At 44.7% G+C, this 14,306-nt stretch overlaps 1 protein-coding gene across 2 annotated transcripts; it reads right to left on the bottom strand.

Moving 5' to 3' along the window:
- Positions 1–1,830: 1,830 nt before the first annotated feature.
- On the bottom strand, positions 1,831–14,004 carry NEU3 (neuraminidase 3). 2 transcript variants are annotated; one of them, XM_079788907.1, is made up of 3 exons: positions 13,875–14,004; positions 9,057–9,268; positions 1,831–3,046 (listed from the first exon to the last, which is right to left on the bottom strand). In XM_079788907.1, the coding sequence occupies exons 2-3, from the start codon at positions 9,261–9,263 to the stop codon at positions 1,970–1,972; spliced, it is 1,284 nt and encodes a 427-aa protein (XP_079645033.1). In that variant the 5' UTR covers positions 9,264–9,268; positions 13,875–14,004; the 3' UTR covers positions 1,831–1,969. The 2 variants fall into 2 exon arrangements, with proteins under 2 accessions (XP_079645033.1, XP_079645034.1); XM_079788908.1 differs by having other exon boundaries at positions 9,063–9,268.
- Between the last annotated feature and the right edge of the window lie 302 nt (positions 14,005–14,306).

Genomic DNA, 14,306 nt, shown 5'->3' with positions numbered 1-14,306 from the left:
CCCTGATGTAGAGTTTAGCCATCTTGCCTATTTCTATCCATTTAGAGTACAGTGCTCAGGAAAGCTTTGCTGAACAAGAACTCAGGAGGGGGATGCCCTTTCAATCCTCCCCCTACACCACCACTCTGTCCACCTCACCCCACCTGCCTCCACGTGCCAACTTGACAATGGGCTTGACAGTGGCCTTCACATAAAGAAGTAGAGATAAGTAATCATTATTTCATCCTACATGCCAGGCTAATTGTAGCCTTTAATAGGCAATGAGGAGCCACAAATTATTTTCAACCAGGGAATGGCAACAGAAAGCACCTTACATTATGCACAGGAACTCAAGAAATAGCTACATAAATGTATAAATGAGTGAATGATCATAGCTGACTACTGAGAAGATAATGGCGAATGTATGACAGGCCACCCTAAGACATTGGCTTAAGCTACATGCTGAAGTAGGTGAAGTTAATCCCTACTTTCCTCCTATAGGACTTCTCCACCATCTGACAGGTGCATCCTAGACTATGCTCTACCATAAGACTTGCTCTCTGGGCCATTACCTAGCACCATATATACAGGGTAGGACAAAGTTCTAAGTACATGAAACACAGTTTATTCTTGTACTATTATTTATTAATTATTGTATTATTTTCCATATGAACAACTGTAAATCTACCTTTGTCCCACCCTGTATTTAGCTGATATACCGATTTAAGAGGGACAAAAAAGAAACATCTCATGATAGAATTTCCCTCAAAATAACAGGCTACGGGGGAAACAACCTAAAATAAGAGCAACCAATCTGGTATCATCTGAGAGACCCAGTATTAGTAAAGTTGAACCCCAAAACTATTAGACAAGGGTCATCTCACTTCACAAACAGTGACTTCAGTAGGTCCAAACAGGCCAGATTCAGTGGTTTGGAGGGTCCGAGACCTTCCTAGAGGTGAAGAGTTTCTCCACTGGCAAACAGAGTGGCTGGGCCAGGACAATATTCTAAGAAAAACAAACTTAGGGGGAAGCTAGCAGCCTGGACAAGCCCTGGGGCAGATGACTCCAGACACTAAGATAATGATCTACAGATATGCAACTTAGAGCCCAACATCTACTAACTATCCCACCAACTGCATTTTTAAAAATTTTTCTCCCTCTTCTAGCCTCATAAACTGTGAGCTCCTTGAGGGCAGAGACCGTGGGAAGTTTTGTCCAATGTTTTAAAGCCCTAAGTCATGTCTTTTTCTCATCAGGAACCATCCTAGTAAATGAACTTTAGGTTATCTTTCATAGAAATAATGTCATCAGAAACAATATGGACTACTGGTATTGAGTCTCTCATTTTCTCCCTAGGATATATTGCATTTTGGATGCGTAAGCGCAGGTTGAGCAGAGTTGCAAAGCTAAAGAAGGTAGGTGACCTCATGATTCTGTTTTGCCCAACTCCTCTTAGATTGCCTATAGAGCTCATCTATTACTGAACAAATCATCCAGATCCTTCTTCATGACATGATACCTGCTTGGAACCTCACACCTGGATGAGTAGTGAGTCATTTGAAAAGATGAGTCCTATGATTTCCATTTTCATACCAGAGTCCTATGTGCAGCCAGGACTTGATGATCATGCAGCAAGCAGGCCCTCTGCCTTCCCTAGGGATAGGAAGGAGAGAGATCACAGACCAATCCTCTCATTTTACAGATGGAGACCTGAGGCCCAGAGAGTTCAAGGTCCCAGAGCCAGCCATGGCAGACCCAAGCTCATATCATGGTCTCCCAATTCACACAGTTCAGTGCTATTTCGGCTACAGTAGCTATGGCAAATTGTTCATTATCTTTGGAGAGGTGAAAAAAGGTAGGGAGCAGAATATTATGTTTTGGGATTCCCTGTAGGCTTCCGTAACCTCTGTTATCCTGGCCTCCATGATCCTGGCTATCGTTGCCTTCTAATGGCTTCCCTTCTATGGAAAGTTGGATCCTAAGCCAATTAGTTTTGAATTGGCTCAGAGTTCCTACCATGGCTGGTGCAGTCACCTTGCACATGGCTCAGGATCTCTTGGTCTGTAAACAAGCGGAAGGCAATCTGCTCACACTCCCGCCTGATCCCACACTCAAACAAACACCCAAACAAGCCCTCCTCCAGAGCAGCCAAATCAGAGTAGCCACAGGGCCCGCAGTGCAAGATCCAGGGGGAGGACCAGCAGGCAGCCTCCAAGGGGGTCCGGTTGACGTAGATGCCTAGGTTAACCCTCCGTTTCTTACTGGTTGGGTGTGAGTACAAGAGCCATGATTCTGACAGTGTACCAGCTTCCTGCTCTAGCCTCAGAGAACTGCCCCGCAGAGGGTTCTGCTGAATGGTAGGAGCATCTTTGCCATTAGGGTCCTGGCATTCATTTGGAATCTCCAGGGGCCGGAAACTCACCACACTACCCTGGCAGCCATGCGGGGGCTCACAGAGCTGTTGGCTCAGGGCTGGTCTCTGAAAACATTCACCATGGTCAGTGCTCAGAGCCTCTGCCCGGCATTTGTTTGGTGTTCGGGCACTGCAATACAGCACAGGGTGGCCGGCCCTCCCAGTCACCTCTGCCACTTCGCACTCCACTGTCACCATAGGCTTAATGAGCCTGCCATGGTGCCATGTGGTCCCTAGGTCATCACTGTAGATCATCAGGGAATGAGGCCTGGCTTTACATGGTAGCCGGAAGCAAAAGAACCAGTAAGGGATGTAGTAGGTGTATGCAGGGATGATGAGCCTCCCGGACTGCAGCTGGATGCCATGACCTGGGCCCACAGCAAATGTGGCCCAGCGCTTCACTTCTGGCCCAATGACCTCCTCAGTCAGGTCCCTCACGTTGCTCCATGAATAGCCAGAATCCCGACTGCAGATGAAGCAGAGGCGAGCAGCATTCCTGCCTGACATAATCTGTTGACGCTCGGTGACATGGCCCTGCACACAAATGAAGAACAGGTACACACAGCCAGTGTTTCGCTCCCATACAGGACAGGGGTTCATGGTCCGATGCCCAGGTAACATGGCTTCCTTCAGTGGTGTTAGTGGTCCCCACTAGACAAGAGTAAGGGAAAGAGAGCGGGAGTGAGAGACTAATAGGAAGACATGAGGTTCATTAAAAGCATTGGAACTTTTCAGAGAAAATAAATAAATGGTATTAAAATCTATAAAATTGTGAAGGCCCAACTATTCACTTAATTCTCATGCTATCCCCTCTGTCCAAAACATTCTTCCTCACTTTGTCTAGATACCCAAATAAATGGTATCAAAACTCACCTCCTGTCTTATATCAAAGGCTTTCTCTTTGTATATACAAAACACTTAAGCAATTATAATATAACATATTTTATGTGACTGGCTCCCTCCCTAAACTATGAATCTTTTTAGAGTAGAAACCAAATTATTCCAATTTTGGTTTTTAGAGTAGAAACCAAATTATTCCAATTTTGTATCTCCAATGCTCAGTACATGATAGGAGCTACATAAATATTTTTAAAAAGAAAGGACTCACCTCAAAAAAAAAAAAAGAAAAAGAAAAAGAAAAAGAAGGAAGAAGCACAAAGTAAGACAGACAAACATGGAAATTTTAGGCATATAAAAGGAAATTTAAGACAAAGATTTTTTTCCTTCCTCTACTATCCTGGGGAGGTAATTCATAACATTGTCATTAAAAACTCAAGCATGGAGTCAGAGACACCTAATTTAACCCTGCTTTCATCATATATGTGACCTGGTGCAAGTTATTTAATCTTCCTTTGCTTCAGTTTCTTCATCAGTTAAATGGAGGATGCAATAACATGCTCAGAGAGTTGTTGTTGCAAGGATAAAATAAGATAATGCCTAATAAGACATATCACAAAGAGAGGCCTAATCACCTTAATATATATTTAAATATACACATATATTTAAATAAACACATATATTTAAATATATATATATATTTAAAACAATATTAGAAATTGATAAGAAAAGTTCAAAAGAGAAATGGACAAAGAGCAAGTTCAGACAACTCACAGAAAGAAAGAAAAATGAAAATATGTTCAACCTCACATATAAAAGAGCAAATTAAAATTAAGATAGTATTTAAAAAATACTTTTATTGATTTCAGAGAGGAAGAGAGAGAGAGAAAGAGAGACATCAATAATGAGAGAGAATCATCAATTGGCTGCCTTCTGCATGCCCCCCACCAAAAATTGAGCTGGCAACCCAGCATGTGCTTGACCAGGGATTGAACCTCAACCCCCTGGTACATAGGCTGACACTCAACCACTAAGCCACTCCGGCTGGGCAAGATAGTATTTTTCATCTAATGAACTGGTGACATATAAACTTTAACAATACTTTTCTGTTGGCAAAAAAAATGTGAGGAAACAGACACTCTCAAGTATGAATTGGAGTGCAACATGGTTTAACATTTATATAGGATCTATCAAAATTACACATGCATTTAGCCTTTGCTAGCATGCCCAATTTTGGGAAATTATCCTAAGATATATCTGCTCATCAGATTAAGTATATACTAGTGGCCCAGTGCACGAAATTCATGCATGGGGGGGGGGGGGGGTTGTCCCTCAGCCCAGCCTGCACCCTCTCCAATCTGGGACCCCTCGGGGGATGTCCTACTGCCCTATGGGATCGGGCCTAAACTGGCAGTCAGACATCCCTCTCACAATCCGGGACTGCTGGCTCCTAACCGCTAATCTGCCTGCCTGCCTGATCACCCTGAACCACTCTGCCTACCAGCCTACTGGCCCCCAGCTGCCCCCCCCCCCCGCCATCCTTCTCACCCCCAACTGCCCCCCCCCCTTGCCGGCCTGATTGCCTCCAACTGCCCCCCTCTGCCGGCCTGATTGCCCCCAACTGCCCCTCCTGCCAGCCTGCTCACCCCCAACTGCTCCCCACTGCCAGCCTGCTCATCCCCAGCTTCCCCCCCTGCTGGCCTGCTCGCCCCCAACTGCCTCCCCTGCCAGCCTGCTTACCCCCAACTGGACCCCCCCTGCTGGCCTGCTCACCCCCAACTGCCCCTCCCACTGGCCTGATCACCCCGAACTGTCCTTCCCTCCTGGCCTGATCACCCCTAACTGCCTCTGCCTTGTCCCCGCCACCATGGCTTTGTCCGAAGGACGTTTGGAAGGTCTCCCAGTCTAATTAGCATATTATCCTTTTATTAGTATAGATTATCATCCGCGAGCCGCAGTTTGCCGACCACTGAACTAGACTAAGGATAGGGAACTCGCTATCTCTGTACTGGAGCAACCCATTCCACAGCAGAGTGCCTTGTGCGCTGTAAACACTTCAAACACATGCGCCAAAGTCAATGTAATTATTGGACAGAAGCCCTCCTTCCTCTACAAAGCTCTCCCAGATTGCTAACTAACTGAAGACTGCTTCCTAAATCCTCCCAAATGGCATGTTACTCTCTGGAAACTCCCTATGCATACGAAGTTCACATTGATATCTGACTGCATTATAAACCCCTGGAGGCAGGACCTCAGTTCCCTGTGATTCTCAGGGAATCAAGGTCCAGGAGGCCACCAGTGGGAGGGTGCAGCCTTCCTGCCTTGAGGAGGGGAAAGGCACCCACCGAGCAGACTCCAGGATCACAGATACCATCAGATAAAGAAGAAAAAGCACCATGGATGTCAGAGAAGGAAAAGACCATGTGGAGAATCCAGGGAGAAACCTTTGGTTCTGCTCATCTTAGACCCACTCACTTCGAGAATCAGCTTTAATGCTGTGGCCCACACAATAACTTCTCCGACCCTCAAATGCATTTGCACTCCTTCTTCTAAGGAAATACCCGCTTCTGAGTGGACCTGCTTGTGACACTTCATGGGTTGTGTATGGGAGTTTTGGACAGTAACATCTGTGCACAGTTCTGCTTTCTCCATGCAATTCAGTTGCGCAGGTTCTTCACAAAGAGAGGCCAGAATCTGTCAACTTTTGTATCGCCTCTCTCCCACATCCCCCTTGACTTAATGTTTGGTATATGGTAGGTGCTCAATAAAGGAGGAAAGGACAGAGAAAGGGAGAGAGGAATGGAAGGTGGGGGGAGGGAAAGAGCGGGGAGAATATAAGGGAGGAGTGAAGGGAAGATTACAGAAATGCTCTCATATAGAAATAATACTCTATATAAACAATGCCCAGAGGCTCCTCTCCCTCCCAAGTGCCTAGAACAGGCCTGGGGAGCAGACTTAATTCCCTACTGTTGCTCTGAGGATAGAGCCCCTGTCTCTTCAGCACCGTGTGGACACCAACACTTTATGAATAGCACTGAACGTGTTTCCAATGAGAAATAACTCATCTGCTGCAAAGTCATTTGAATAATTAATATTGCTCAGATCAAGAACCTTGAGACAGATATAAGAAATCCATCAGCACTGCTACTCCCTTTAGGAATAGGAGGGTGGGGAAATTACTGTACTGGGCAAGCTAGTCATTGGCAAGTCAGAAGCTTAGCCATCCTTAGTAGCTGAGAGGAGAAAATGATTTGGACCAAATATGTCTAAAATAAAGTTTATATGAAGCTAGAAGAAACAGTAAACTAAAGATGAAAGCACTGGAATCCAAATTATATCATCCAGCTGCAGCAATGGAATATAAACAAGCTGAGGCTTGACAGAAATGTAAAATGAGTCTTGGGTTTAAAAGTCTGGATGGAGAAACATGAGTAAAGAACAAATGTAATAGCCAACAAGCATATGAAAAAATACTAAACATTGTTAATAATTAGGAAAGTGCAAATAAAAACTACAATGAGAAATCACCTCATATCCATTAAGATGACTACTACCAAAAAACACACCCAAAATACGTGTTGGCAAGGATATAGACAAATTGGAAGCCTTGTGCACTGTTGATGTGGAAAACAGTATGGAGGAATCTCAATAAATTAAAAATAGAATTACCATATGACCCAGCAATTCCACTTGTAGGTATATATCCTAAGAATTGAAAGCAATGTCTCAAAGATATATTTGCACACCACGTTCATAGAGCATTATTCGCAATAGCCAAAAGGTGGGAGCAACCCAAGTGTCCATCAACAGAAGAATGGGTAAACAAAATGTATAAACCAATGAATGGATAAACATACAATGAAATATTATTTAGTCTTTACAAAGAAGGAAATCCTGCCATATGCTACAAGATGAACCTTGAGGATATTATTCTAAAATCAGTGATTTTCAACCTTTTTCATCCCATGGCACATATAAACTAATTACTAAAATTCTGCAGTACATAGAAAAATATGTTTTTTGCAAATCTGACAAAACACAGGTTTAATTTTGATTCATTCACATCAGACAACTGTTGTTGGGTTGGCTGTTGTTATTTTTAAATTTGACAATGTGCGGGAAAAGAGGTCAGTGCCCCAGACTAAGTAGTCAGGTATTGCATGCTTTAAAAATTCACTGCTTAAATTTTTGAATTTTTAAAAATCATTGCTCTAAATGAAATAAGTCATCATAGAAAGACAAATACTGCATATGAGATACCAAAAATAATCAAACTCATAGAAACAAAGTAGTATAATGGTTATTAGAGACTGGGCGGGGGGGGGGGGAATGAGTTGTTCAATGTGTACAGAACTGCTGTCATACACAATGACAAAGTTTTAAAAAGATCTGTTGCACAATAATTTGCATACAGTTAACAATACCGCAATGTAAACTTAAAATGATTAAGATGGAAAATTTTGTTAGGTGTATTTTACTATAATTAAAAGTTTTTGTTTGTTTTTTTAAAAAAACAACAAATGTAAAAAAGACTTGGAAATTTTAGCTACTTAATATTTATTAGTCAACTGTGTTATGCAGGATCAAAAAGTAAATGCTACTTTACCTTAGGATGTGTGAAAAGGATACAAGATGGGATAGCCATCTCATTGGTGGGGTGGCTCTATCCTTGGGGTCCTATGTTCAATTCTGAGTACCAATCTTTTAAAAAGGACTCTAACATACCAGAGTAATCAGTTTTCAAGGGCCCAGAAACCAAATCCAGACCATGACCTAAGAAGACACTAAAGAATTCAAGTTGTGAGTCCCCAAAATAGAAAACTCAGTGGGCATGAATACCCACTTTCAGGTATCTCAAAGAGCAGACTCAGCAGAAGGGACTTTATATGTATAAACTGACAACCACAGAAGGCAGAACAAGACCAACGGGTAATTATAGAGGAGTATGGGTCATCTCATCCTCCAAAAAAAAGTTAACAGTAGCCACAGGATGAATTCCTTATTTGAGGAGCAAGCAGAACCTTTATAGAAGATGACTAACATTGAGTTCCTACCATGTAACTGCTATTATTAATCACATTTTGCAGTTGATGAAACAGAAGAGAGTCAAGTATCCTTGGTCACTGAGCCAATAGATAGGAGGTCTTGCCTGACTACAAAGCCATGCTCTTAACCACTAAGCTATTAGTAGCTACCAATGGATTACAGAGGATTTCTACACTGGAAAAGAAGTTGGGCTTATGACTCCTCTAATGTCAAGATTCTACAACTGAGTTAATCAGAGAATAAAAACGAATAAAGCATGAGGTAAGAAGAACAGTAGTAGGAGAGAATGATTGTTGTTATCATACACCCTCCAATCCATTATCTGCTAGTTGTGGTCTTAAACAAGCTACCTACCTTGCAGAGTACCAGGATCCCTCATCAGCAACCCTGGGCTAACAATGTCTACTTTTTTTGGTGACTTAGAAAGATAAAAGAGAATGTGAATGAAAAGTACATATGAACCATGGAGGCCTCTAGAGTTAGAGAGCAAGTCTGAAGCCTGCTTCTACTCCTTTATTGTAGCTGTGTGACCTTGAGCAATGATGGCAAGCTCTCTGAGCCTGTTTCCTCATCTGTAAAATGTGACTGACAATTCCTGTCACAGTGGCCGAGGGGACCAATGTGCCCCTGACACACAGGAAGTACTCAGTGAGAGGCATTGCTTTTATGGTTTTTTCCTCTTCAACTCCTACACAGGGTTTTTCTACACCGGTGGGAAAAGGCACAGAGCAAATGTGGAGAGAAACTGAGGCCCAGGCTCAGATCTGGGATGAGTCACCTGTACCGTGTGCCCAGTCCTCAACCCTCGTCTCAGCACCAGGTGGAGAGCATCCTCATCCCTGCATGTAGAGCGCTTCTCTGCAAAGGCCAGGAAGGTGTGGGTGGGGGGTATGTAGAGCAGGGCTGGGATCCGGTAGGTGACCCCTCCCTTGTCTTCTTGCTGGAACAGGGGGTTGTTGAAGGAGCACGATGTCACTTCTTCCATGACCTCTGCAAGGAGAGGAGGCAGCTCAATGTGTATCCATATCCAAATGCTGGCTTGTACACAAGTTCTGTTCTATCATTCCATTTCTGGAGATCACTGAGAGGCAGAGATGTTTATTTTTCTTAACATAAAAATAACATTATGGTCCCAGCTGCACAAAGCAAGCACTACGCATTCTTGTTTAACACATCTATCCTCCAGACTGTGGGAATCCTACATAGCCTGCGCCATGTGGGTCTCTCCAGAGATTCTGCTTCTGGTTCTGCCAAGCATCCAGGGCTATTACCACCCAGATGGCTTCTAATTCCAATTTCCTGGCTTGGAGTTTTTAGACCATTTGGGTAACATATACATAAACAAACCCAAATCCATATGAAGAAATGCCTGTGTTTATGAATTCTTTGGGGAAACTTTTTCCCTCTCTTTGAAATTGGATAAAAGGCAATTTTCTTTGTCATCTCTGCATCAGTAGCGATTTTTTTCCTAGTCCATCCACCCAATCAGAAGGTGCAGATTTTCAAGAGACATGATTTCATGCAAGGATCTCAGTGTCAACCAAAGTCTAGACCATGCAGGCCCATAGTTTCATTCACGGTAACAACATGTCTATTAAAGCCAAGCTTCAAGGTAAGACCAGGAAGCATCCAGGACTGCTGAGGTCAGGTTACGGGAGCAACTACTCTGGTTTTCAGTTTACTCTTGGTTTTTCAGCCCCTGGGGATTTCTCTTACTTTCTTGTAAATTCAGCTATATATTTTATAGTTTATCCACCATTTTACAGGTTATATAACTGGCCATAATCCTGAAAACGGAAGTCAGAAGATACATTTCTCAAAGAAAATCAGTTCTACTTTTCAGAGGCCCAAAAAGCGAATTAAGCCAGTTACACAGAACCAGGCTTAACATTATTTTTTTTTCTCTCTCTCACCTGTCATCCATGCCCTAGCTTATAAATAATTTACAAAAATTATCAGGCTGTAAGAACAAGGCCTGTAAGACCACATTCATTCATTTATTTAATAAATATTTCTGTGTGCCTACTCTAAGTTAGGCCATATGGTAGGTGCTGAGGAGATAGAAATCAGAGGCCCCTGCCCTCAAGAAACCCACACCCTGGTGAGGGAAAGAGACATAAACACGGACAATCACAACACCATGTAATAAATGCTACTTTAGAGGTAAACCATGAGAGCATGTAGGAAAATAGGAAAGGGCAGCTGTCCACATCGAGGCTGCAGAGGATTTCTGGAGAGCAAACAACATAGCTAAGGGAGCTCTGGTCTCATATATCCTTACTAGAGGCCCGGTGCACTAATTCATGCATGGGTGGGGTCCCTCTGGATGGCCTGCAGAAACCCGCAGTCCAATGCTGCCTGCAGCTCCTACCTGCCTCTCCTGCTCATCCAAGCCCTACTGTGCCTGCCACGTCCAATCAGTCCCGATTGGGAGAGGCGAGCACTGCATCTGGCGCCCTCCCAAAGGGAGTGGCCTGCAGGATCGGGGCTCTCCAACATCCCCTGAGGGGTCCCAGATTGTGAGAGGGTGCAGGCCAGGCTAAGGGACCCCACCAGTGCACGATTGGGCTGATTGGGCTGGAGAGGGACTGCAGGAGGATTCCAGGGTGTGTCCGGCCCATCTTGCTCAGTCCCAATCGGCCGGACACCAGCAGCAAGCTAACTTACCAGTTGGAGCATCTGCCCCCTGGTGGTCAGTGCACGTCATAGCAAGCAGTTGAGCAACCTTAGCATATCATTAGCATATTACGCTGATTGGTTGTTCAGTTGTTCTGCCATCTATTTGCATATTACCCTTTTATTATATAGGATATTCTTCTTTCAGATAGCCACATACCTCACTCCTTCAACTCCTTCAACTCTGTTATAATGTCATCCAATGGACAGCAGGAATATGTGTTTTATTCTCTGCTACACTTCTACACCTAGAACCATACTTGGTAATTGATAAGCACTTGACTAATATTTGTTGAGTGACTGAATGAATGGCTGAGCTGGATCTTAAAGGATAAATAGTGGTTTAGCCAACTGAAGGGTAAAAAGGAGGTGGGCATGGAGAGTGGATGTGAAAAGTCTATAGGTGACAGAAAACACAGTGAGCTGTGGGGAATCTCAGGAGTCCCGTATGACTATCCTGGTCAAAAGCTGTGAGCAGACATGGGACTGAATGATCAGCAGAGCCCAGATCCTGGGAGGCTCTGATACCTTATTAAGGTGTTTCTCCCACAGACAGAGAGTTTTGGCAGAGGAATGGCATGATCAAGTATGCATTTTAGATCAATGTCTCAGGTAGCCTTGTGGTCCATGAACTGAAGGGGAAAGTTACACTGCTTTTGGCTGCATCCTCCTAGTGTCAATCAAGACCAACTTTCATCAATAGTTTATGAAAGATTCACTCAGCCACTATTTCTAAAGAGAACCATGACTCACTATCATGAGAGATGTGGGGAGGTGGTCTCCGGAGCCCAGAAGAAAAGCCTCCCTCCTCACTCCAATTCTGGGCTCTCAATGGCACAACTGAAAGGCATGGGTGAATAGTCTTCTTCCCACAATACTAGAGCCTCTCTGTTTCCCCCCGTTCAGGCTCTCCTGCCAGGGAGAGGCAGGCTTTCTTTTAAGTAAAAATCAGTCCCTGACCAAGCTGGTATAAAGATTGAGAACATAGGAATTGGACGAGGCTAAGACTACATGACTTTGAGCATGTTATTTAACTTCTTTATGCTTCAGGATCCTCATTTATAAAATTCAATACAGTGGCTGAGGAATTAAGTAAAAAAGCTTAAGTGGCTGTTACGGAGCCCATGACAGTATGAGTTCAATATATGACAATTACTATTTTTAGATTGTCAATCATTACATATTCTAGTTTTATTCCTTGAAATCTGTGGATCATGATGATAATAATATCTACAATTACAACTCCCCTTCTTAAAAGCATTTAAATCCCTCTGTGCCTCTGGGAGAGATATTTTAAACTCTTATAAATGAACATTTCAATTCTGAGTTAATACTAACACTAATAATCATCAGCCAACACATGATTATTAGTTAACATTGAAACAAGAATTCTCTAGGTCAGTGGTCGGCAAACTCATTAGTCAACAGAGCCAAATATCAACAGTACAACGATTGAAATTTCTTTGGCGAGCCAAATTTTTTAAACTTAAACTTCTTCTAACGCCACTTCTTCAAAATAGACTCGCCCAGGCCGTGGTATTTTGTGGAAGAGCCACACTCAAGGGGTCAAAGAGCTGCATGTGGCTCTCGAGCCGCAGTTTGCCGACCACAGCTCTAGGTGATAAGAATGGAACACAGGAAAGGCACAGAATGGGAGGAAGGACGAGGAAAAAGAAAAGGGAGAGGAAATGGAGAGAGCTCCAAAGGAGAAGCACAGCTTGTCACATGGGACCAGATTGGTGTCCCCGCTTTATGTCTTTATTGTGAGACTTTGTGCTAGTAACTTAATCTCTCTAGGTCTTGGATTCTTTGCTTGTAAAATATGGGTAACAATAATACCTACCAAGATGATCAATATGAAGAACCACTGGAAAGTGCTTTACAAACTTTAAAGCACCATAAAGAAAAGTCTTTATTATAAATTTTGATGTTTTCAGAATTTCACTTATGGTCTTTGCTATCACTACAGCCATTATCGTCACTATCGTTAGTTTTTCTTGCGATTAGGCTGATCGTGTTGATGACAGTGTTAGCACAGACGGTGGCTCTGGCACTGACACCCAAACTATTTCACACCAACCCTATGCTGAGAACTACAGGTAGAGAAGAATCTGATACAGCTCTGCCTTGGAGATGCTCGTTTTTAGCGGAGAACTCCTATTATTAATTGCTGCTCCATAGGAACACCTCTCAGTGAAACCCTCCCTTACTGGGAGATAGGATAAGTGTAGCACGGCCTTTGAGGTGTCACTTGGCTTTGATACTTCGTAGCAAATTGCTTTACTTTTGGGTCTATTTCCTCTTGTAATGGAGGTAAGACCACCTATTTCTCAGGCTGTAAGAACTATGTAATTCCACAGGCTCCCAATGAATCCAACGCAGCCGTCAGCCTCCAGGGAACCCTAGAAGGAGACCTCCCTATCCCATTGGTTCACTCTTAAAAAAACCAAGTATTTAAGGAGCACCCATCATCTGTCAGGCTTCTGCAGATCCTGTAGGCCAAACCCTGCTCATGGTACCGATGGGAAAGCTGAGGCCACGGAGAGGAATAAACGGAAGTAAGGCCCGTGAGTGACCAGAAGCAAAGCCTGGACCAGGACCCGGGTCTCCTTTCAAGTCCCCGCCCAGGGCTCTCTGCGGCCCGCAGACCCCTCTCTCCTAAGCCAGGTTTCCCCGTCTCGGTTCCTTTCATCTCCAAAGCGCTAATTCTCGGGTTTAACTTTGGCTTCAGCAGAAGGAACTAGAACTAGAACTAGCCAAGAACCCTCTGGGTAAGTGGGAGATGCTAACCGACTGGGTGGCTCTGACCCAATAACATCCTCCCGAGACTGGATGTCCTAAGCCCAGAGGGTGCTGCGAACTCGTCCCCACAGCCGCTCTGCCCCACCTTCCGGGACCCCAGCCTCCCAGGCCCGCTCACCTGCGTAGGCCCTCGGTTCCCCCGTCTCTCTCCAGGCTGCGGGGGCGCGGAGGCAGGCCCTCGGGTCTCGGGCACCAGAGCCTGGGAGCTGACCGAGGCTGGGGAGACGGAGGCCGGAGAAAGCGCGGCTGCGGACAAGAAAACAAACCCCCGAAAGTGAAGAGAGAGGGGGACGGAGACATCGAGAGGCCGGGAGGCGGACAGACCCGGGAAACGGGCACCGCGGAGGCGCGGGGGGCAGGAGTGCGGCCTCAGAGGCCACGGCCGGTGGGACCGCCGGTCGGCGGAGGCCCGGAGCCAGCCCCGCCCCCTCGGACCGGTGCAGCCGAGGCCCCGCCCCCTCGCTGCCCGGCCTCCGACGTCCCTCCTCTCTTCAGTCCCCAGCCCAGTCCCAGCCGGGGTGAAGAACCTGACCTTTCCTCTTCCCCCAGG

This window comes from Cnephaeus nilssonii (genome assembly GCF_951640355.1).
Source record: "Cnephaeus nilssonii genome assembly, chromosome: 13".
NCBI lineage: Eukaryota > Metazoa > Chordata > Mammalia > Chiroptera > Vespertilionidae > Cnephaeus > Cnephaeus nilssonii.
This window is presented reverse-complemented; position numbering and strand designations above follow the sequence as displayed.